Source organism: Protomyctophum parallelum (genome assembly GCF_964188405.1).
Source record: "Protomyctophum parallelum genome assembly, chromosome: 22".
Taxonomy (NCBI): Eukaryota; Metazoa; Chordata; class Actinopteri; order Myctophiformes; family Myctophidae; genus Protomyctophum; species Protomyctophum parallelum.
In genome coordinates this window covers 17,096,717-17,119,487 of record NC_139714.1, presented here as the reverse complement: position 1 = coordinate 17,119,487, position 22,771 = coordinate 17,096,717, and the positions used below count along the sequence as shown (strand labels likewise).

Sequence of the window (22,771 nt, the reverse complement as noted above, 5' to 3'; positions counted from 1 at the left end):
ACACGCACACGCACACACACACACACACACACACACACGCACACGCACACACACGCTTCAGAAGTGACTCAAGCATCCTGCAGGGTAGTTCAGCTGCTCCAGTTCCCCAGATGGATCAAACTAAAACAACAAAACCAGACCCAAACTACAGTGTTGTAGTTTAAAATGTAGGCGTTTAACAGACTCTCCGTCTCCTCTCCACCAGACCAGAACTACAGTGTGTAGAGTTTAAAATGTAGGCGTTTAGCACACAAGTACAGACTGAGAACAGGAGAACAACTGAGAAGAACTTCAAAGAAACATACTATAGGATACCAGGTATTAAAAGGTCATAACTCATATCTCAGGGTTCCTTGAGTCACAGGTCTGTAAATCTGAGAGTGTACAATTTTTCTACTCTCTCAGAGTTATTGGGGGGGGGGGCTGGGTCTTTGAATTTAAAATATTCATATCACAGACCCCCAAAAATGCACTTTCATTAATCATTAGACCTACTAGACCATTGAGGATGGCCTCATTTCAAATGACCCTGTCTTGGAGACTTGTGAAAATACGTTGTGTTTGGCGTTTTAAACATTGATATAATTTAGCTATTGGAAAATAGCAGATCGACAAGCTCAGAGCTTGTAGGTCTGCTATTTTTGAAAAATCGTAAAAATGTTCCTCAAATCTTTCCGAAAATTGTCATGATTTAGATTTAGAAGATTTTTTTTTTTTAATTTCGACGTCAGGCCTAAATGTGATATATTATATATTTATATATATATATATATATATATATATATATATATATATATATATATATATATATATATATATATATATATATATATATTTCTATTCAAGCGAATAGAATAGACCGGGTCACTGCTTTAGATCACTGTATGAAATGGTGATTGTCGCCTCAACCTGGCAACCTGTCACTGTATGAAATGGTGATTGCCAGGTTGTGGCCTACTCCATTAAAATGTGGAGGAAGGTTTCCAACCTGTGGGATGTAGTGTGATGTCTGTGGTGTAGTGTGATGTCTGTGGTGTAGTGTGATGTCTGTGGTGTAGTGTGATGTCTGTGGTGTAGTGTGATGTCTGTGGTGTAGTGTGATGTCTGTGGTGTAGTGTGATGTCTGTGGTGTAGTGTGATGTCTGTGGTGTAGTCAGTGGGTGGAATATATAGAGCTGTATATCTGAGAGCTGATCTCTTCTTTCTTAGTTGTGATGCTTTGCCTCAAAGCTAGTTAGCACTGCAGCGCCTCTCCCACATTATGTAAGGCAGGCTTGTTACACGATGGTGAGGGCAGGATGACACAGAGCCTGGGCTACAGACAGACAGTAGGGCAGGATGACACAGAGCCTGGGCTACAGAAAGACAGTAGCTTCTCTCCCAGTGACTAGCAGTCGATAAGACACTATTCTGTGTCTCATCAAAGTGAATTAACCCATTTAGACCTGAAGACGATTCTACGAATGTCTTCTAAATCCTGACAGTTCTCTGAAAACCCTAATGTTTCCATATCAGTGGTTCTCAAACTATTTCATGTCAAGGATCCCCAAAAATAGATGCATTTGGCCGCCGACCCCCATCTGAAAATGTGTTGTTCCAGGGACTTCCCCGGAAGCAAACATTTGAGTTAAAAACGTCCACTCTGAAAGAATATATATATTAAAAGATTTGCGCCACATGTTCACAATTTTTCAAAAATAGCAGACCTACAAGTTCATAGCGCGGCGCTCGGTGCCGCGCTATGAACTTGTAGATCTGCTATTTCTCCACAGCTAAAGCATAACAATGCTTAAAACACCAAAAGGGGTATCCGCCCAAAATGGTTTAAAGTGAGAGGAACAGAGGAACCGATGCAGGCAACACAAAAGGAGGATCTGGTAGTCCAGAAACACCACCGTGTTCAGGAGAGGAAAGAAGAGAAAAGCGGAGAAGCTGTTAGTGAATGAAGGAGCGGTCTGCAACGCAGCGGCAGTATAGAGTACAGTACAGTATAGAGTACAGTACAGTACAGTATAGAGTACAGTACAGTACAGTATAGAGTACAGTACAGTATAGAGCCAAGAAGGAAGGAAAGACTTGAAACTGAACATCTGAGATGTTGAGATTGGACACCATAAGTAGCATCAGAGAGAGAGAGAGAGAGAGAGAGAGAGAGAGAGAGAGAGAGAGAGAGACATTAGATAAAAACCACTAAAGCCGGGTGTGTTTCCCTGGGTGTGTTTCCCTGGGTGTGTTTCCCTGGGTGTGTTTCCCTGGGTGTCTATAATTCTTGACACTAATAGAGCGTCGCAGTCCCGCCCCCTCGAGAGACCCGGAAAAGAAATCGCCGTTCATTTTTCTCATAGGCATTTCTTAAAGTATTTATTTAAAGACGGTTACGCCGCAGACAAAGCCAACTCGGATCGTGACAAATCATGACAATGAACACAATATTTTGGGCCGATCAAATCATTAGAAAGAAGAAAATAAAGGCAGGAGACAAGACTATTTGTTTTGTTTTTCTTCTTATAAATGATTTGATCGGCCCAAAACATTGTGTTCATTGTCATGATTTGTCACGATCCGAGTTGGCTTTGTCCGCGGCGTAACCGTCTTTAAAGAAATACTTTAAGAAATGCATATGGGAAGAATGCATTGGGATTCATTTCCTGGGCCACTCGTCGTTCTTAAAGGGGGAGGGACTGTGACGCTCTATATTGCTGAGGATTAAAAGCAGGAATACCAGAGTCTAGGATAAGGTCTTTGGTAGAAATGGTGCAGGCTTCCTGTTGCCCTTTTCAAACCCCTTAAGGAGGCAGAGATTACCGATTATGTCTGTCTCTTACAGTCTCACATAGACACTGAAGTATTCTGTCTGTCTCTTACACTCTCACACAGACACTGAAGTATTCTGTCTGTCTCTTACACTCTCACACAGACACTGAAGTATTCTGTCTGTCTCTTACACTCTCACACAGACACTGAAGTATTCTGTCTGTCTCTTACAGTCTCACATAGACACTGAAGTATTCTGTCTGTCTCTTACACTCTTACACAGACACTGAAGTATTCTGTCTGTCTCTTACAGTCTTACATAGACACTGAAGTATTCTGTCTGTCTCTTATAGGGGATTCACACTGAGACGGACTGAATCCGTTTCATTGGAACCGTTTCCGAATACGGTTGCCTGGTCCCCGATGGCCATGATTCACATTGCCCGAGATTCAACAGCGCACCCGGGTACACTTGCATAACACACTTTAATCCTCCTGATGACGGTGTGCTTGATGGCTGGCGCGCACGGACACTGACCATCAACTGTGCGACATTGTCTCAAATAAATCCAGACACACTGAATTGCATTGCCTCTTTGGCTTTTTGCCGTTATACTACTTCACTGTCAGCCTGCCTGCTATTCACTGTGTCAGTCAGTTCTGTGCTCCAGTGTATTAGTTTGCTATGGATTCTACTTTAGCATTATTATTATTTTGTTTTACTTTGGAAACTGTGCCAAGCAAAGCCCAAGAGCCACGTGTAGTCCGCAGAATAAGATCAGCGCGGTGCTGCGCGTATAAGCAGATTCAACAGGAGAAGGGCGGCGTTGAGAAATGCGCTTGTGTTACACATCGTGCAGCGGCTGTGTTTTTTTTTGTTGACGCTTGGCTCGTCGACTAGAGATTATGTCACGTTCTTTTAAAAAAAACAGTCCACTTCCTTCTTTAGGTACGCATGCATTCACATTGGAACGATCCGTATCTGAATACACTTCAACGGTCCAGAGACCCTCCCCCCATGCGGTCCCAGGGACGGTTGGGCGATCCGCTCCCGGGAACGGTACGCATCATTCACACTACCACAACATCTGCCAAGTGGTCCCGAGTGCGCACCCGGGACCATAGTGTGAATCCCCTATTACAGTCTTACATAGACACTGAAGTATTCTGTCTGTCTCTTACAGTCTTACATAGACACTGAAGTATTCTGTCTGTCTCTTACACTCTTACATAGACACTGAACTATTCTGTCTGTCTCTTACACTCTCACATAGACACTGAAGTCAGCACAAACACTCACTGTGTGTGCACACCCTTTGTGTGCCACACGACATGGGACGGACAGACGGACTGTTGTGTGGTCTATAGTTACGTTCGTCCATCTGCCCATTGTTTAACACGTACAGACACACACGCACACGCACGCACGCACGCACGCACGCACACAAACCGTAGTTTTGCACAGCCAGACAATCTGCCAAAACAGCTGGGGACATCTAAATTAATCGTAGGTCCTAGAACAGTGGCTACTGAAAAATATATGACTACTGCTTTGAAAACCAATCCATACTGTCCCAATATGAAGGACTGTCATCGGCCTAAAGTCTTTGGCATTGGTTAATTCCACAATGCTGTTATATTCTTCTTATTATTATTTTTGATCTCCAGATATTGTGCTATAGCCCCTAGAACAACTTTAAATGTAACTGGATGCAAACCAGATTCGGCACAAACAAGGGACTAAATTATTTTCGCTCCTATGCCACCAAAATGTGGAACGCCCTACCAACAGTCATTAAGACATGCGAATCCCTTGATTCCTTCAAAACCGCTCTCAAAGGGCACCTATACGGACGGCTGCAATTCGAAACTGGCCCCCGTAAAATCTGAATCCCCCCCCACCGCCCCCCCCCTTTTCCCCTCACTGTATATGTTTCTTTTCCCTTTTTGCTTCCTATATGATGAATTCCTGTTCTGTTCTTTAACTATATAGAAGTGTATATTTGTACGTCTATAAATGTTTTGATGAATTGAACATGGTGGACCCTCTTGTAAACAAGTGTAATGCTTAATTGGGTCGTCCACTCTCAGTTAACAGTCTTTGTATTGAGTTTGTGCTTGAAATGTACTGTAATTCTGCAAACTGTTAATAAATATTTCAATCAATCAAAAAAACCCACAAAATTAAATAACTCTGTCCAATACAGAGCCAACCCAACAGGCCTGGCGCAGACAGACCCGAAGCAATCTAGAGTAAACACCAACACAGCACCGCTCCACTCCAGCAGAACCTCGCCTCGCGTGTCCCTTTTCATAAAACCGTATTATTCAGTCCTTAGACACGCTCGCCACTGACCCACATACTAACGTCGAACAAATGAATCCTTGCCGACAGCCAGCATTATGGCAGAGAGTGACACAGAAGTGAAGCGCAGCGCTCAGGGGCGGATGACTCAACCGAGGCATGTGTGTGTGTGTGTGTGTGTGCGTACGTGTGCGCGTGTGTATGTGTATGTGTATGTGTATGTGTATGTGTGTGTGTGTGTGCGTGTGTGTGTGCGTGTGTGCGTGTGTGTGTGTGTGTGTACATTTTTGTATTAAAGTAGACTGAACATTCACACTCAGTGACTCACATATTAGTCCATTGCTCATTATTACAAAGTCAGAGTTTCATTTAACACTGAGGGTTTCACTGTGTGGGGAACCTCTTTATATTATATTCTAGCTGCTATAGTGTGACATCCACCACCACAAGGATAAAGGGATTTTACCCACTTAAGGCCTGACGTCGAAAAAAAAACAAAAAACAATCATGACAGTTTTCTGAAAAACCTGTGTTTCTATGTCAGCGGTGCAAAACCGTTTTCTAATCCTATCTGATAATATGTTGTATAGCAGACCTACAAGCTAAATTATAACATAATGCTTAAAACACCAAAAGGGGTTTCCCGCCCAAAATGGGTTAAAGGCTTTTAACAGTTGATTTTAATGCAGCTACTGAGGTAGAACATGACTGGAAGAAATAAGACATCTAAAGGAAATGTCAATGTTTTCAATCTGATCATGTATGTCAATTCAGTCATGATGAATGAATGAATGAATATACTGTAACGTTGAATATTTCCTGCATCGTCGTACTCTATGAAAGACACCAAGGGCCCTATTTTCACCAGTGCCCTTAACCCTAAACTTATCCCTAAACTTATCCCTAAACTTCTTTGCCTATTTTTTGGGGGGGATTGACTGCCCATACGTCAAACATCCCATTAAAAAAATCTCCCGTGGCTGTTACCTATTTTTTTCTTTTTTACTATTTTGGAAAAAAAAATTAAGTACTTATATATACAGAATATACTGTACAAGCTCACAACGTGTCGATGTAGATTTTAAAATGTTTTTCAAAATAGTAAAAAAAGGATTAGGGATAAGGGGTAATTAGGCACGTACGATAAAAGGGCCACGTGAAACTACGTGGCACATAAAAAAGGCTTTCATTCATTATTTTTAATCTAATCTAATCTACCGTGCTGTCAGTTTATGGAAATGTAAATAGCATCAAGACAGTGTTCACTTTGAATATATCGACAATTTAATCAACAATTAAAAGCAGATTAAATGTTGAAGATGATGAAGTGATCCAGTAGTAGAACTAAAGGGAAGTCATTTTGTCACGCTCGGGTGCTGCGCTCTGAAAGTATCAGATCTACAAGCTTGTAGATCGGCTATTTTCAGTATGCAACCAAGTGTAAAGTATAGTTTTAGTCGACTAAATATAGGATTTGAGTGGACTAAATCTACAGTTGATATATAGTTTGATGTCACTCATCATGGCTGATTGACACCAAACTACTTTTTTTTGGTCGACAAAATCAACTGTAGATTTAGTCCACTAAAATCTTATATTTAGTCGACTAAAACTAGACTAAAACGAGATTGATTTACCTTTGCAATGGATGCCATGACCTGTGAAAAGGATAGTGGATGTTTACTAATTGTTTGAACCGGAACTGATTGTCTGCCATTTTAGGAGCTTTTTTCAAAAACGTCTGACACTGGCGCACTATAGCGGCCACTACAGCACTGGCGCTGATCCAGTTAATGGGTTAGTTGTTGTATTGTTGGCATTTTGCACATTATGTGAAAGTCATCCTTGGCATTTGCCCATCCTACGAGGAGCAAGTGGCTGCTATTAATACAGCAACGAGGGAGCACTTAGGGGTTAATACAGCGACGGGGGAGCACTTACTGTAGGGGTTAAGTGTCTTCAACAGATCGGAGGGGGGTTGCCGGTGACCTTCCGATTCCCAGACGGCCTCTCTCTACCCACTCAGCTGTGTCCTGTACAACCTCCTACTGTAGTGACACCATTGTTTTCCTCTATTCTTTTACATAATTGTGACCAGATTTGACAGACTGCCATCGTGCAAATTCCAGCTTTTCACCAAAAAACTCATTTTCAAAAATGAGTTAATAGCACAGGCAGACTATTCACATACTAGAGCATGTCTGAAACAAATGTCAGAGCTGAAATTGACGATGTAAATATGAAATAAATGCCCAAACATGTAGCTAGGTGTAATGTTAGAGACCACAGAAGTGAACCTTTCAAGCCTGTTTTCTCAACTCACTGTTTCTCTATAAGCCATATCTCCAAAACTGGTGGGTCAAACTGAACAACCAATATGTCAATTTGAAGCTATGATTCCCTGCTTTCATATGACATGAAAAAAACGAAAATTCAAAATAATCCAATGGCAGTCCCTCAGTCACATATAATAGAGCTCAACAGTGTGCAGGTGCCGGAGGTTAAAATTCCATTCATTTTCTGCATAGAGTACGGACATCTTTTTATTATTTTGTATTAGTTCTAGATGGCTGGTCCTTCAGCACCATGCAGAAAAAAGTTAAATAAACATTTCCCAATAAAGTTGTGGTGATTTTAGAGCTTCTAATCTATGGCCAATCGGAGCATCAATGATGAGCTCTCCATAATGTAATTAATTACGCTTTTCCCCATGCTTGGCCGCCCCTTAATTAGTTCATCTTCTCATTAACACAGAGCAGGAGTGTGTGTGCGCCTCAAGGAAAGATCAGGTCTGCCACCGTGTCTGTCTGTAAACAATTAGCAGCCATTTTGTTTGTTGACCCGCAAACGCTTTGTGGCTACTGGGTTCCTAGCCGCAAGCTACTTAGCTATAATGTTACTTATTTATATGGCATGTAAGTTGTAATACCAACCCTCGACAGCCCATTCATTGAAACCGAAAAGTCTGATCTGATTGTATTAAACACAAAGACATTTGTATGACTTGTCAAAATACATTTCGTGCATGTTTTGTTTTTTTCCCGAAATGTTTGAGTTTGGAAGCGCTTTGTTGGTAAATCCCAATCACAGCAGGACAGATGGGGTGGCCAATTACATATCATTTTTGGGTTCCTTGACATGAAATATTGAGATCCACTGATACAGAAACGTTAATGAAAACGAGTGCTTCCAAACTCGAACACTTAAAAAAATAATCACCTGCACAGAATGTATTGACAGAATGTAGCTCATAACATGTATTTTTATGAAACAAAAACTTGACAGATATACAAGAGGATAACCCAAGCTTTCCTACACAGCTGCCATATTGGTGAGTTTAATGTTGTTTAATACAAATCAGAATCAGATTATTCAGTTTCAATGAATGGTATTGCAAGTGCTATACTTAGATGACACATAGCATAATTATTAATTATAGCATCTCTAAGTTGCTTGTGGCTACTGGGTTCCTGCAGTCCTGGCAGGTGTTCATTTGGGACCCTGAGGGAGTCACAGACATCCCTCCATTATTCTCTGGAATATGGAATGGGCTCCAGGGGCCACAAGAAAGCTCTCCAGGGGCCACGAGAACGCTCCCCATGGGCTGGATTTGGCCCCTGGGGCTGCCAGTTTTATATCACTGGTCCAGGACATACCCTGCTAGAGAGCCGCATGTGAGCATAGAAATAAGGAATAGCGACTGTGGCTCAAGAGGTAGAGCAGGTCGTAGAATGATCCGTGGGTCGGCGGTTCATGTCGAAGTGTCCTTGGGCAAGACACTGAACCCCAAATTGCTCCCGATGTGCTGGTTGGTGCCTTGCATGGCTTCCGCCGCAATCGGTGTATGAATGTGTGTGTGTGAATGGGTGAATGTAATGCACAATCTATGTAAAGCGCCTTGGATAAAGGCGCTATATAAATGCACCATTTACCATTTATAGCATGCCTTTTTTCTAGAAATATATAACAAAACCTCTCTTGCCCTTTCTTTAGATGACAATAGTCAAAAAGAATAATACAGAACACAGCATATAGACCCCAAAAGAATGCACTGTGTCTGACACGACACCCACTGAGTACATTAATAATTACACGAAATGATACAGTACTTAATGCTTATAAAAACTGGTGAACCAAGACACCTACAGTACAGTTGCCTTTACAGAACCAAAACATGCTGAGCCAGCATACAGTACAGTACGAGTCCATACGGGAAACACTTATAATGGAAGGAGGACAAGCAGGCCAAAAGTGTTTCGTTTCTGTGTCAACGATGAGCAAACATTTGTGAGTGTGTGGCGCGCACGTGCGCACACGCACACACACACACACGCACACACACACACACACACACACACAAACACGTGTCAAATTACAGTAAGGTGTCAACTGTTTCAAGTGGAGTCCTCCTCAATAATGAGGACGTCCATTTAGACACCCTTTATTTACCTTAATTAACCCTTCATTAGAGCTTACTATTAGGAGAACCGTCTCTTTGGGATTCAACGCAATTAACCGCAAGCGAAACGCCACTACCTCAGGTGTTACACACACAGCGCACAGACACAGACACAGACACAGACACAGACACAGACACAGACACACACACACACACACACACACACACACACACACACACACACACACACACACAGCGCCACTACCTCGGGTGTTACACACACTGACTGCACACAGTTTGCATCTAACTAACGAGAATGACATTGTCCTTCAGAAGGCATATTCCATGATGCCAGTGCCAGCATCACTGCTGAGAACCAACTGTCATTACTGATGGTATCTCCACATTGGCCTATTTCACGGAAACATCCAGAGGATGTTTGTGTTCTATTTATATTATGGAGGCTACATTAATGCATAAATCAGAAATGTGGAGCATACACACATCCACTCTCATCAGGTGCAGGACTCGGGACGACAAACAGAAGATCAGCATAAAAAACCACACATTGCTGTTTTTTTACCATGGGATTTATGTGTGCATTTTCTAACGTTCTATTATCAATATTGTGTTATTTATTCTCCATATATGGAGCTGACCTGTTCTGACATTCCATATGTTGATCCTTCCCCACCACCCGTCCTTCCCCCTCTATGTTCTACATATGGAACTATAGTTCTATTTTAAACCTTCAAACTTGTTTTTAAAATTAAAGATGTATCTCTGTCGCATCACAAGCTTGTAGATTGGCTATATTCGACATTTTAAAAACGGTTGAGCCCAAAGTGGTAACAGTTGTTTAGTCTTACCTCTCCAAGGTGAGGCGTGGGGTTGAATCCACACAGGTTACACACGGTCTTCTGGCACTCTGTGCAGTGACTGTAGTTGGGCGCGTCAGTCGATCCCACGTTCAGCTCAGCGTTACAGAGCGGGCAGTTCTGTTTGGTGCCGGTGTCCGGTACCGAAGGAGTGGATTCTGCTGCCTTTGGAGCGGGCTCTGCTTCAGGGGCCTCCACAGAGAAGGATCTGTGGCCCTGCATGGACTTGGCTGTAGGGGTGTCGGGAGCAGATTCCAAATCAAGGGGAGACCCGGGAGGAGAGAAGGGGGACTCGGGAGGTGAACCCGGGTCAAAGTCAGCGGGGGAACACGGTACGGAGTCAGCAGGGGAACCTGGTGACTCCGGAGGGGAACCGGCAGCTCCAGAGTCAGGGGAGTACGGGGGTGAATCTTCATCCTTTGAGTCAGCAGCACCTCCAGAAACAAGACTAGACGCTGAACTCAAGATGGACGACCCAAAGCCGAACATCTGAGAGGCAGGTTTTGCTGGAGGTTTTGCTGAAGGTTTTGCTGAAGGTTTTGCCGATTCTGTCAAACCCCCAAAACCTCCAAAGAACTTCCCAGCTACCGACTCCTCCTGCTTTGGGGCAGCGCCAGCCTGGCTCGGTTTGGGAGCCTCGGTGAGGCCTCCGAAGCTAAAGCCACCGAAGAAGCTCGACTCCTGTTGTTTCCCCTTTGCTGCAGGCGAGGGCTGGGGGCTGCTTTTCTGGGACTGCTGCTGAATGGGACGGCCCGTCTTGGGATCGATTTTGGGCGACGCCGCTGCGGAGGAGGAGAGGGAGGCCGGAGAGGCCGGAGTGGCGCCTCCCCCCGGAGAGGTAGGGGCTGATTTCAGCGACCTGGGCGTGGTGGGCGGAGTCAGACCGGCGTCGCTGGTACTCTGCTGTTTGATCAGCAGCTTCCCCGGCTTGCCGCCGTGTGCCCGTGGCGAGGGAGGGGCGGAGTCCTGCTTGGGTTTCATGGCTCCGGGGGGATCCATGCCCCCCATGGCACGCTGCATCTGGCATGTGAGACACAGCCACTCCTTACCCTGCAAAACACAACACAGCGTGGGTTAGAGATTGGGTCTAATGCATAATATACGCCATCATGAGATCATGGTATGGGGGCAAGGGGGACATGCAATCACAGGCCAGTGCGAGCAAACAACCCCATAACCCATTTTGACCTGAGATCAGATTCTACAAATGTCTTCTACATCCTGACAGTTTTCTGAAAAAGCTATGTTCTTCGATTTTTCAAAAATAGCAGACCTACAAGCTTGTAGATCTGCTATTTTTCAATAGCTAAAGCATAGCGTAATGCTAACACCAAAAGGGGTTCCCGCCCCAAAGTGGGATAATGATCGTCTCTTGTTTCATCGCTGTCAGGCGAAAACCTTTTTACAGTATGTCAAATGTTGTGTTATGTAATTATGTTTCATCGGTTTAAATATTCATAAAGCCCACAGACAGACAAACACTTCCAAACAGCCAACAATTATGTCATGATGTGACACGTTGTCTCGTTTGTCTATACCGTTATACGACAAACTACACAAAAAGGACTTACGGTAAGTGAGCGATGGTTTTAGATGAAATATGGAGATATAAGTTTTCTCTGTCTGACAGCAAGGATATAACCTACTGTAGTAGAATACAGTATTTTAATACTTTTTCTTTTTATGAATCCTTGTTCTTATCATTTTCCAATTAAATAAAATAAAAGTAGAAAGTAATAAAAAAAAAATAATAAAAAAGCACCTTACGTACTGTATGAGAAAGACAATAATATGTCTGTGTTTTCAATAAACTGCTCTTTCAAATGACGCAGTGTGGGGGGAGAAAAAAAGCTTAAAATGAAATACTGTTTTGACTGTTATAGGCTTGATATATTGTTGTGCGTGGCATTGCACACCAAACATAGTACATCTACAGGTTACAAAAGGTTATCGCGGAGCTTGTATACAAGCCTGAAAACATAATAGTACATGAGCAATGTTTTGTTTTGTGCACGACACAGAATCGAACCCGGCCTTTCCGATCTCAGTGCAGACACAGAGGTGGTTATCTGGATAGATAATCACTGGATTAGGATACCCGACATATACAGTTGTAGAGGATGAGTTTCATTTTGTTTTCTATTGTCCACTATACCATGATTTAAGAAACCTTTTATTTGAAAAAATTCAGGATAAGAACCCAGATCTGTTTTGGATGTCTGAGTGTTTTTTTTTGTTTTTGGAGAATTCATAGAGAAGGCATGGCAGTTACGTTGGAGAACGATGTATCCATGAGTAACTGTCTATTTGTGTATATGTATTATTATATATGTACAAAGTGTCTTGTAAGCCCGTGCGGCCTGTGCATCTTATGATGTAGGACACTTTAATAAAAACTATATCTATCTACAGTGGTAATTTAAGTGGTTCCCAAACTGGGGGACCCCCTTTGGGGTTCTCCAATTATTTTGGGGGTCCGCAGATGATTAGCTTATAATGTGCAACATTTCTTTCTCACTCACAACAGTAAACAAACCAACATACAATATAATATATACAGGGAAAACTGCACAATCAAGTTACAATGTAATCACTGTTACGTTCTTAGCTTACGCATGTTTCATGATAAATGCTTTTTATGTGATGAATTTCCATGCTTTTTGTTCTTGCTTAATGTAAGTCGCTCTGGATTAAGAGCGTCTGCTAAATGCCTAAATTGTAATCACTTGTAAGACCCTTGGTCAAGTTGTCAAATATTATGTAAGAAAAAGAGCCAAACAATGTGAAAATGGACGATCTACAAGCTCACAACTCTGAGGCGTTTGGCCATTTTCTCAAATTTAACTAAATGTAATGTAATGCTTGCAATTCCAAGTGCTTGTCAGGGTGGGGCGTCCCCAGTTAACCCATTTTGGGCGAGAACCCTCTTTTGGTGTTAGCATTACGTTATGCTTTAGCTATTGAAAAATAGCAGATATACAAGCTCATACGAGCTTGTAGGTCTGCTATTTTTGAAAAATTCGGAGGCCAGAGCCAACCTAGGCTAGCAAAATGGGTTGAAAAGAAGTGGGTCAGATTGGCCCCAGGCCCAGATAATGGAGTGGGTCATGGCATTGGCCCCAGGCCCAGATAATGGAGTGGGTCCTGGCATTGGCCCCATGCCCAGATAATGGTTGCAAGGATAGAGAAATAAAGAAATAGGGAAAAACGTTTTTTTGACCCGAGATCCGATTCTAAAAATGTCTTCTACATCCTGACAGTTTTCTGAAAAAGCTATGTTTCTATGTCAGTCGTTCTTTGATTTTTCAAAAATAGCAGACCTACAAGCTTGTAGTGAGGTTGTAGATCTGCTACTTTTCAATAGCTAAAGCATAGCATAATGCTAACACCAAAAGAGGTTCCCGCCCAAAATGGGTTAACTGTATTGCAGTTCATGGAAGTCTTATAGCCCATGTGTGGGTTAGCATCCTCGCTAGCTGGCGTTCAAACAAGATCTTCCTGTGCCTGTGACATGAGTCACCTTGATCAGCCTCCCCAGCGTCCATATGGTCTCTCTGTTCCCCCTCGAGTCCTTTGCCACTCACACACGAGTTGCACTTCCTCTGCCAGGCATTTGCTACCACGTACACAGTATGGTGTCAGGGAATTTGAAGCGCGCAATATGCTAACAAGGTATACGGCTATACGCGCTGCTTTAAGTTAATGAAGAGCGACAGCGAGCTTTGATTGGATATATGTTGAAGACGTGACATTTAACACATGGAAAATTAAATAACCTTTTTGTCCCTCCTCAAAAATGCATATCACCTGTTCCTTAATAATGTTCCATGAATAATGTCTACCTTGATGCATGTCAGGCAGCAGACCCTGTGCTGATTGGAATATTTTTGGGTTTTGAAAAATAGATACTCATCATTTTGAAATATGCGACACCTGCTTTGGTAAAAATGATTGCTGGGCTGGCATCAAAGTAGACCCATTATGAACCTTTACTGAGGTGTTAAGTAATCAACTGCCCGTATTTCTCCCCAAAAACAATCATTTGACATTGAATGGTCTACTGTATATATGCACACAGAATAACGCTTAATTCCTACTTCCTTCACAGGTGTTACCGTCTACCGATACTAATTAAGGCTCTGTTCAATTTAGTGTACAGTGGTTCTTAATTTCAAGCCCCCCCCCCCATAACCCTTGTACACTCAGAACACAGAGCTGTACAGGGCCATTTGGAACTCACTGAAGGACACTTTGAGACCCACTGGCGTAGATTGTTTCCAGTGAGCCAACATGCACATTAGCAGCACCCTCAACTCTGTCTGACCAGAAATGGAACAGAGCCTTCATTAGTATCATTGGTAACAGTAATTCAGTGGTTAGAGTGTCCGCCCTGACACCGGGAGGTCGGGGGTTCGATCCCCGGCCGGGTCATACCAAAGAAGGGAAAAATAATGGGACCCAATGCCAACAACAACTACAAATGATTCCCGAGCGCGGCACGGCTGCGGCTCACAGCTCCGAAGAAATTGGTCAAATGCGGAGAACAAATTTCGCAACGCATGTGACAAATAGTAGGACTTTAACCCATTCTGGGAGGGAACCCCTTTTGGTGTTTCAAACATTATGTTATGCTTTAGCTATTGAAAAATAGCAGATACACAAGCTCATAGCGCGCCACCGAGTGGCGCGCTACGAGCTTGTAGGTCTGCTATTTTAGAAAAATCGTAAAAATGTGGCCAAATCTTTGAATATATTCTTTCAAAGTGAATGTTTTTAACTCAGGTCTAAATGGGTTAACCTTTAAGGAAGTAGGGAAGGGACCCAAATTCTTTCCAAAATGGCATATATGTGCATATAGAGGCCATTATTATTATAGACATTGAAGAGGATATAGGAGAACAATGATTATTTATTATCTTACCGCAGAGTCTGGGGGACTGAAGCCACACAGACTGCACACCTGGCTCTTACACTCCGTGCAGTGGCTGTAGTTGGGCGGGTCCTTGGAGCCCACATTGAGCTGGGTGGTCTTGCACAGAGGACAGACACCTGGACCACCTCCAGGCTTTCCCCCTGGTCCTTGCTGACCAGGAGCCCCTCCAGACTTAGCTGGAGGCCCTCCAGGCTGTGCACCACCAGCCTGTGGGCCAGATGTGGGCCCCGGTCCAGGTTTCCCAGGTCCCCCTTGGGGAGGAGGGGGACCACCTTTTTGCTGGGGAGGAGGAGGCCCCCCTTGTTGTTTGGGGCCTGGTGGTGGACCCTGGCCTGGTTTGGGACCCCCCTGCCCAGGGGGTCCTTGTTGCCCTGGCTTGGGGCCTTGTCCAGGAGGTCCCTGCTGGCCCTGTTTTGGGGTTTGTGGCCCCTTGGGTCCTCCTGGGCCGCCCTTGCCTTTGGCCGGTTCCTCGTCCCCGAACAAGGTGTTCATGGACGAGGTCATGGAGCTCATGCCCCCGCTGAACATGCTGGAGCCGAACATGCCGGTGGACTTGGTCTCCGGGTCTTTATTAGGCTCCTGCCGGAATCGGGACTCGAGGAGACTGAGGGACGAGGGGCTGCGTCCCGGGGTGGGCCGACCGGCCGGGCCCTGGCCCTGCTGGCCGAACGCGTCTACGGTCCGACTCCGCGGGCCCCGGAAACCACCGCCGACTCCTCCTACCTGACCGGAGCGCTGCTGGACGTCAGCCTCCGAAGGCCTGTGAGAGAGAAGACGGAGACAGAGAGGCGTTAGCTTTCATATCAGGACTGAGACAGAGGACAGAGAGGACAGACAGAGACAGAGACAGAGACAGAGAGGACAGACAGAGACAGAGACAGAGAGGACAGACAGAGAGGCGTTAGCTTTCATATCAGGACTGACAGAGAGGACAGATAGAGACAGAGACAGAAAGGCGTTAGCTTTCATATCAGGACTGACAGAGAGGACAGAGAGGACAGACAGACAGAGACAGAGACAGAGAGGACAGACAGAGACAGAGACAGAGAGGCGTTAGCTTTCATATCAGGACTGCGGTTAAAGGAGCTGTGAGATGGAGGGTGACTGATTTAAGCAGTCACACCTGGCCTGAGTCAGACTAGAACTGGACTCAGAGCTGGGTGTGGCTGCGCACCTGTTGTGCATCATGGACTTGATCAAAGGCACAACAGGTTAAATCAGTCACCTCCACAAACACTGAGCCTCTGTCCGGACAGTGCTGCTCTCCTGGGTAAACTAGTATTGTGAAGTTGTGATGCTATCAAATGGTTATGCCCTGGCTTAATAGGAATAAAACAGCCAGAACAACTGCCTGTGTCGTGTCCTTCCTGGCCCTGGGTTGTGACTAGCTTTGTGACAGGAGCATTCAGTGATTTGGGGTGATTTGGAAAAGCCCCCCCCCCAGTAACAAGATGTGCACATGCACGCACTACAGTGGGGGGGACACGTGACAGGCCAACAGCACACACACGAAGGCCCGCCCCCGCTCGATCATGATTGGTGGAAGGCCCCTCTCTATCCTGATTGGATGAATGCTGGGCCACCTATAGCCAAAAATGAAACCTAAGGTTCTTTGACCCCCACAGGGGTTAACTGGGGACAGGGAGGAGGAACTCCTTATATGGTCAGCAGCACACTCTATAGTAGGGAGGAGTATCACAACAAAAGAAAAAAATAAGTGATATTTGTAATTAAATTAAATCTCTGAATATACCTTTAAGTCTTCTGATTGACAAAAGGAAATGTTATCAATCACTTACTCAGTTGAATTAAAGTCAGAGAGAAACAAATCAAGCCAGTGCCCATCTGTTTAGTTTACTGATCCAGAATTTAAGCAAACTAAAAAACAATGGATTAAATAAATGGACAGTGTAAGAGACAGTGCATCATGATGGTTCTGTAAGCGGGGCTCCTTTAACTAATTTCCCTGCTAATGTATCATGGCATTAAACAACTCAAACCCCCACAGAACCACATCATCATAAATAGCTCACTCTGCTGCATTATTCAACACAGCCTGGATTCAAAGACTCAAATCGCTTAAACACACTTTCACACTTTCCCCTCACACATTCTGGCTCACATCAACAAGAAGACCGTACAGGGAGAAACAATATCTAAGACCGTACAGGGAGAAACAATATCTAAGACCATACAGGGAAAAACAATATCTAATACCGTACAGGGAAAAACAATATCTAAGACCGTACAGGGAAAAACAATATCTAAGACCGTACAGGGAAAAACAATATCTAAGACCGTACAGGGAAAAACAATATCTAAGACCGTACAGGGAGAAACAATATCTAAGACCGTACAGGGAGAAACAATATCTAAGACCGTACAGGGAAAAACAATATCTAAGACCGTACAGGGAAAAACAATATCTAAGACCGTACAGGGAAAAACAATATCTAAGACCGTACAGGGAAAAACAATATCTAATACCGTACAGGAAAGACAATATCTAAGACTGTACAGGGAAAAACAATATCTAATACCGTACAGGGAGAAACAATATCTAAGACCGTACAGGGAAAAACAATATCTAATACCGTACAGGGAAAAACAATATCTAAGACCGTACAGGGAAAAACAATATCTCCATTTCAGAAGTAGGCTGTAGTTTAGGCAGAGGCAAGGAAGCAACCAGGTGGTGCTCAGGTGGTGTGCAGGTTTAAAAAAAATGAAAATAGTAAAAAGGTGCTCCTGAGATCAATCGGGATAACACATCTATAGAACAAAGCGGAGATCCGGGCACACTTAATAGTTAAAAAGGAGGAAAACTTTATTGAGCCGACATGTCAGTTCAATAAAGTTTTCCTCTTGGCTGTAGTTTAATTTGAAACCTAACCACCACATCTTAATCTGTAATAATGCTCTGAATACAAGCTCTGCAGCTTGGCATGTGGCTGCGGGACATTAGCATAATTGATACTGTATATTAATTTAAAAAAAATCACACTTGTGTGACATGAGGGGCTGCTCTTATCATCATGCATGATACATCACATTCCATGCTCAGCCAATCAGCTGAGCACATTCCGTGCGGACAAACAGACAGACACACATGCACACAAAGCTGTGCATAAGAGGGGCTATAAAACAAAATCTCTCCCCATTTCCTGTCAGTCTACTTTCAACCTATCAATAAAGGCCAAAAAATATATCTTTAAAAAATAACCATTTCTCTTTTCCATGACAGGCAGAATCAGTGTGTATGATGTGTCATTTTACAGTTATAGGAATTAGTCTAATGGTCTCTCTCTCCAACCCAGAGTCACATTAACCTTGTTCCATTGCCAGTTCCATTGCCAAGCAATATTACTTTTGGGATATTGCCCAACTCCATTACCTTATATTGCCCGTGAATCATCACCATAATAACAAGCTAAGACCTTAGCATTATAGCGCCCTCAACCCTAAGGCCTTAGCATTAGCACCCTCAACCCTACGGCCTTAGCATTAGCGCCCTCAACCCTACGGCCTTAGCATTAGCGCCCTCAACCCTAAGGCCTTAGCATTAGCGCCCTCAACCCTAAGGCCTTAGCATTAGCGCCCTCAACACTAAGGCCTTAGCATTAGCGCCCTCAACCCTGAGGCCCTTTCATCAAATCAGTGGGTCACAAACTAAGATAGCATGTAGCTACAGTATATAGCAGCCTCAGTCTGGAGTAACATCGACAGGAAAGTGAATGGCGTTGAATGACATGGAGTGTAGATCACAGAGATACAGAAAGGGAGGGAGGCTCTGCTCTGAGGGGGTAAGATGAGACATCTTTATTAGGCCAGGGTGAGATGCAACACAGACAACCTGGACCTATACACACTATCAGGTACAGCCATGAACCTGGACCTATACACACTATCAGGTACAGCCATGAACGTCAATATTGGAAGCTCTGTGGACAAGTGTGTCAATCAATGCAGGCAAGTAATTTGTTCACTGGAGGGTGAAGTGGTGGAAATTAACTATAAGCACGTTTTTACTCAAGTGCTACACTTGACACAAAATTGAATACTTTTCTTTATACTTCTACTCCACTACATATCTCCATATCAGAGGAAAATGATGTATGTTTTACAAACATTTGACCGTATTACTATTTTTTCCTTACAGATTCAGGAACTATTATGATGTGTTATTCATGTGATTTAAGGCGAGCTATACCTCATAACAACCCCAAATAATTATTCAGCGGCCCCACATTCATCAGCTGCGATATTAAAGTGATGAACACAATAACACATTCATGTACTATACTCATTACAATCCGATTATATGATTGTACATAATATACGCTTGGTATGGTATTAATCAATTTTGGGCGAGAACCCCTTTTGGTGTTAACATTATGTTATGCTTTAGCTATTGAAAAATAGCAGTTCTACAAGCTCATAGCGCGGCGCGCGCCACCGAGTGGCACGCTATGAGCTTGTAGGTCTGCTATTTTTGAAAAATCAAAGAACGACTGACAGAAACATAGCTTTTTCAGAAAACTGACAGGATGTACAAGACATTTTTAGAATCTGATCTCGGGTCAGAATGGGTTAATGAAGCCTATTTTAATAAATAATATTTTAATACAGCAGGGCTTTTGCCACTCAGAGCACCTCCTCCAGCACTGTCCAATGGCAGCGAAAACAAGTTGTGATCATCAGACTACAGTAGGCCTGTGTTTACACAGGATTTCAGCACCATGGAGAGCGGCCACTCTATTCGTCAACACCTTTTCCTCCTCCGACATGTAACACGTTTAAAACCAGTGGCTTTACGGTCGAGACTCGAGTATGAAGTAGGAAACGGAATGGTCGGTGAATGGTGGCATTCTTTCTCGCTATATAGCTGTTCTATTTATAGTCATATTAATATGAATGCAACCCCCTCCCCAGCCCAGACCCCCACAGAGTAAATATAATAATTCACTTGAATCAATGGAAGATATTATAGCGTACATAAGCCACATAATATATATCAGATCATGGAATGCTTAATTATATCTATGTGGGTTATATGAACGTCAACCCTACACATTGTGTAATTAGCCGATGTTATTTTCGTCTGTGAGTGAGCGTCCATACTGGTACCTCCTACCCTGCACAGACAGGCTGTGCCAATCCTACCACCGATGCAGAAGCTATTTATGGGAATTAAAGCCTTGATACAAATACAATACGTAGTAAGTGGCCTAGTCGGTAGGCCTACACTCTCGCCTAAAAGACGAGTCCTTTTTCGGCACCTTCGTGCAATTAATTAATCGTAGGCTACCCAGCACTGCCAGCAGGCATTTCCGACTATTTCACACAAATAAATATAGCCTATACTACGATAGCCTACATGGAGGCGCGTCTCTCCACGTCAGATCGTCGCCTACACACCTTGGACTCGGGCTGATCATTTCTAAATCACAAATAATGCCTTGGCTTAACCCTTAAAGCAGCGACTCAGTCAAACTGAGAATAATGTCGCGTTTTGAAGGATTGTGATTGTGAATGGGCGTGAACGTGTAGGCTATACGTGCGCTCTGCATGTCTGGCTATAATGTGCCTACTTTACTACAGTAGGCTATACTACTAATAATAACCTCCCAAATGATGCTCTTCTGCGCGCACACACACACACACACACACACACACACACACACACACACACACACACACACACACACACACACACACGTATAATTATGAAAACAACAGCTCCCGACGTGTGTGCACAGCACCGCTATATTACTATCGTATATTGTGATGGTTCTAAAGAGCCGTGCCTTCTCGCGGCGGCGCCTCCGTGCGCCCTTGACATCGCGGCGACCAGCTGCTTCCTGTCCTCCTCGCTGAGTCCACTCAGGTCCGGCGGCATGCCGCCCGGGACCACCACGAAGCCGCCCTTCCCGTCGGGCTTCAGCCCCTCCGGTAATCCTCCAGCAGCGAGCTGCGGACCCCCCTCGCCGCCTCCTACTCCTTCGAGGCTCGCTTCGTTCCCCATGATGAGGAGCTAGGCACCCCTCCCAGCTCCCTCCCCTCTTCTCCTCCCGTTAACGCTCGACGCTTCTCAGCTCCAAACAGCGCGGTGGTGGTGGTGAAGATGGTGGTGGTGACCGTGACGGCGGTGGTATTCCGCGCGTTCTTCTTGGAGCATCTCAGTGCTTCTTGTGTTCGTCTGCCAGGCCTATACTTCAGTGCATTTTGCCCACCCGTTCCACTGGCTTCTCGTCTTGTGTGTGTGTGTTTGTGTCTGCAGGTTGTCCGTGAGGGGGGTCTCCTCCTCTCCCAGCTCTCCTCTCCTCCTCCTCGGTTCTATATGGTTCTGTACAACACTACCTCCTCCTCCTCCTCTTCCTCTTCCTTGCCACCGCGCATGTTCCGTCTCTGACAGGTGATCAGAACACATCACTGACGGCAAGGAAAAAACATGCTTTTAAAGGGGACGCACACGTAAATATAGACGGAATTATCGGTTCTTATTTTTAAACAGCCCTATTAAATAGATAAAAGAATATAGGCAAAAAGAAGACAAATGGTGTCTGAAACCACGTTTCCATATTATGCTCTTCGCAGTATAGGCTTCAAACTGAAACTGACTGACTTGACTGCCCTATATTTTGGCATTGTAAATATATGTAGGCTAAATATGTCACATTTCAAAACGTTTCAATGACCTTTTCCATAAAAACACCAGATCTAACGCTTTGCACTGTGATGTGATCATCACCACTGCAGCTTATAGATCTCCTATTGTAGCTTTAAAAAATAAAATAGGCCTGTTGGTTTCCTTCTGGTGAGGGTCAAAGTTTAACATGCTGCATGCTGGCTCTTCAAAATTAGCCTGGAAACCAGACGATGGAGCAAAAAAACATTGAGTGTAGGCCTATAAGGTGCATGATAAATAATTGGTAAGAAATAATGAATTTACATCTCAGAAGCAAATATTGTACTTTTACTCCACTACAATGTTTTTGAAAACTTTAGTTACTTGTTACTTTGTAGCTTTTGATTATTATTGCAAAACATACTATTAAGCACATTAACCCTACATTGAAAATTGCCGATCTACAAGCTCACAATGTGTCATGAGTCATGACACATTGTGAGCAATGTCATTTGGGCGGGAACCCCTTTTGGTATTTTAAGCATTATGCCATATACTACGCAAATCTTTGAATATATTCTTTCACAATGAACGTTTTAACTCATATACCTTTGCTTCTATTCTGGGGGGGTTTCCTGAAACTACATATTTTCAGATGGGGGTCTGCGGCCAAATTCAGATAAATCTGGGGGTCCTTGACATGAAAAATGTTGACCACCACTGACGCATAGAAACACAGAAAACTGTCAGGATTTAGAAGACATTTGTAAAAGTGTCAGGAACACCTCAGTATTTGGACCCGTATGCAGAATAATCCAGGCAACGACACAAGCACTTTTATTATAACTCAGAAAACCCTCCCAGGGCATATATA

The 22,771-nt window shown here is 43.8% G+C and overlaps 1 protein-coding gene across 1 annotated transcript in view; it reads right to left on the bottom strand.

The window, feature by feature from the left end:
• The window catches only part of pcloa (piccolo presynaptic cytomatrix protein a), a gene marked incomplete at both ends in the record, with an annotated part of 97,501 nt that extends 76,207 nt beyond the window's left edge, over positions 1 to 21,294 (bottom strand). Inside the window, 3 exons of the mRNA XM_083794564.1 lie at positions 10,328 to 11,386; positions 15,258 to 16,064; positions 21,043 to 21,294. Of these exons, the coding sequence (XP_083650690.1) occupies positions 10,328 to 11,386; positions 15,258 to 16,064; positions 21,043 to 21,294 (2,118 nt within the window). The remainder of the gene's footprint in view (positions 1 to 10,327; positions 11,387 to 15,257; positions 16,065 to 21,042) is intronic.
• Positions 21,295 to 22,771: the final 1,477 nt, after the last annotated feature.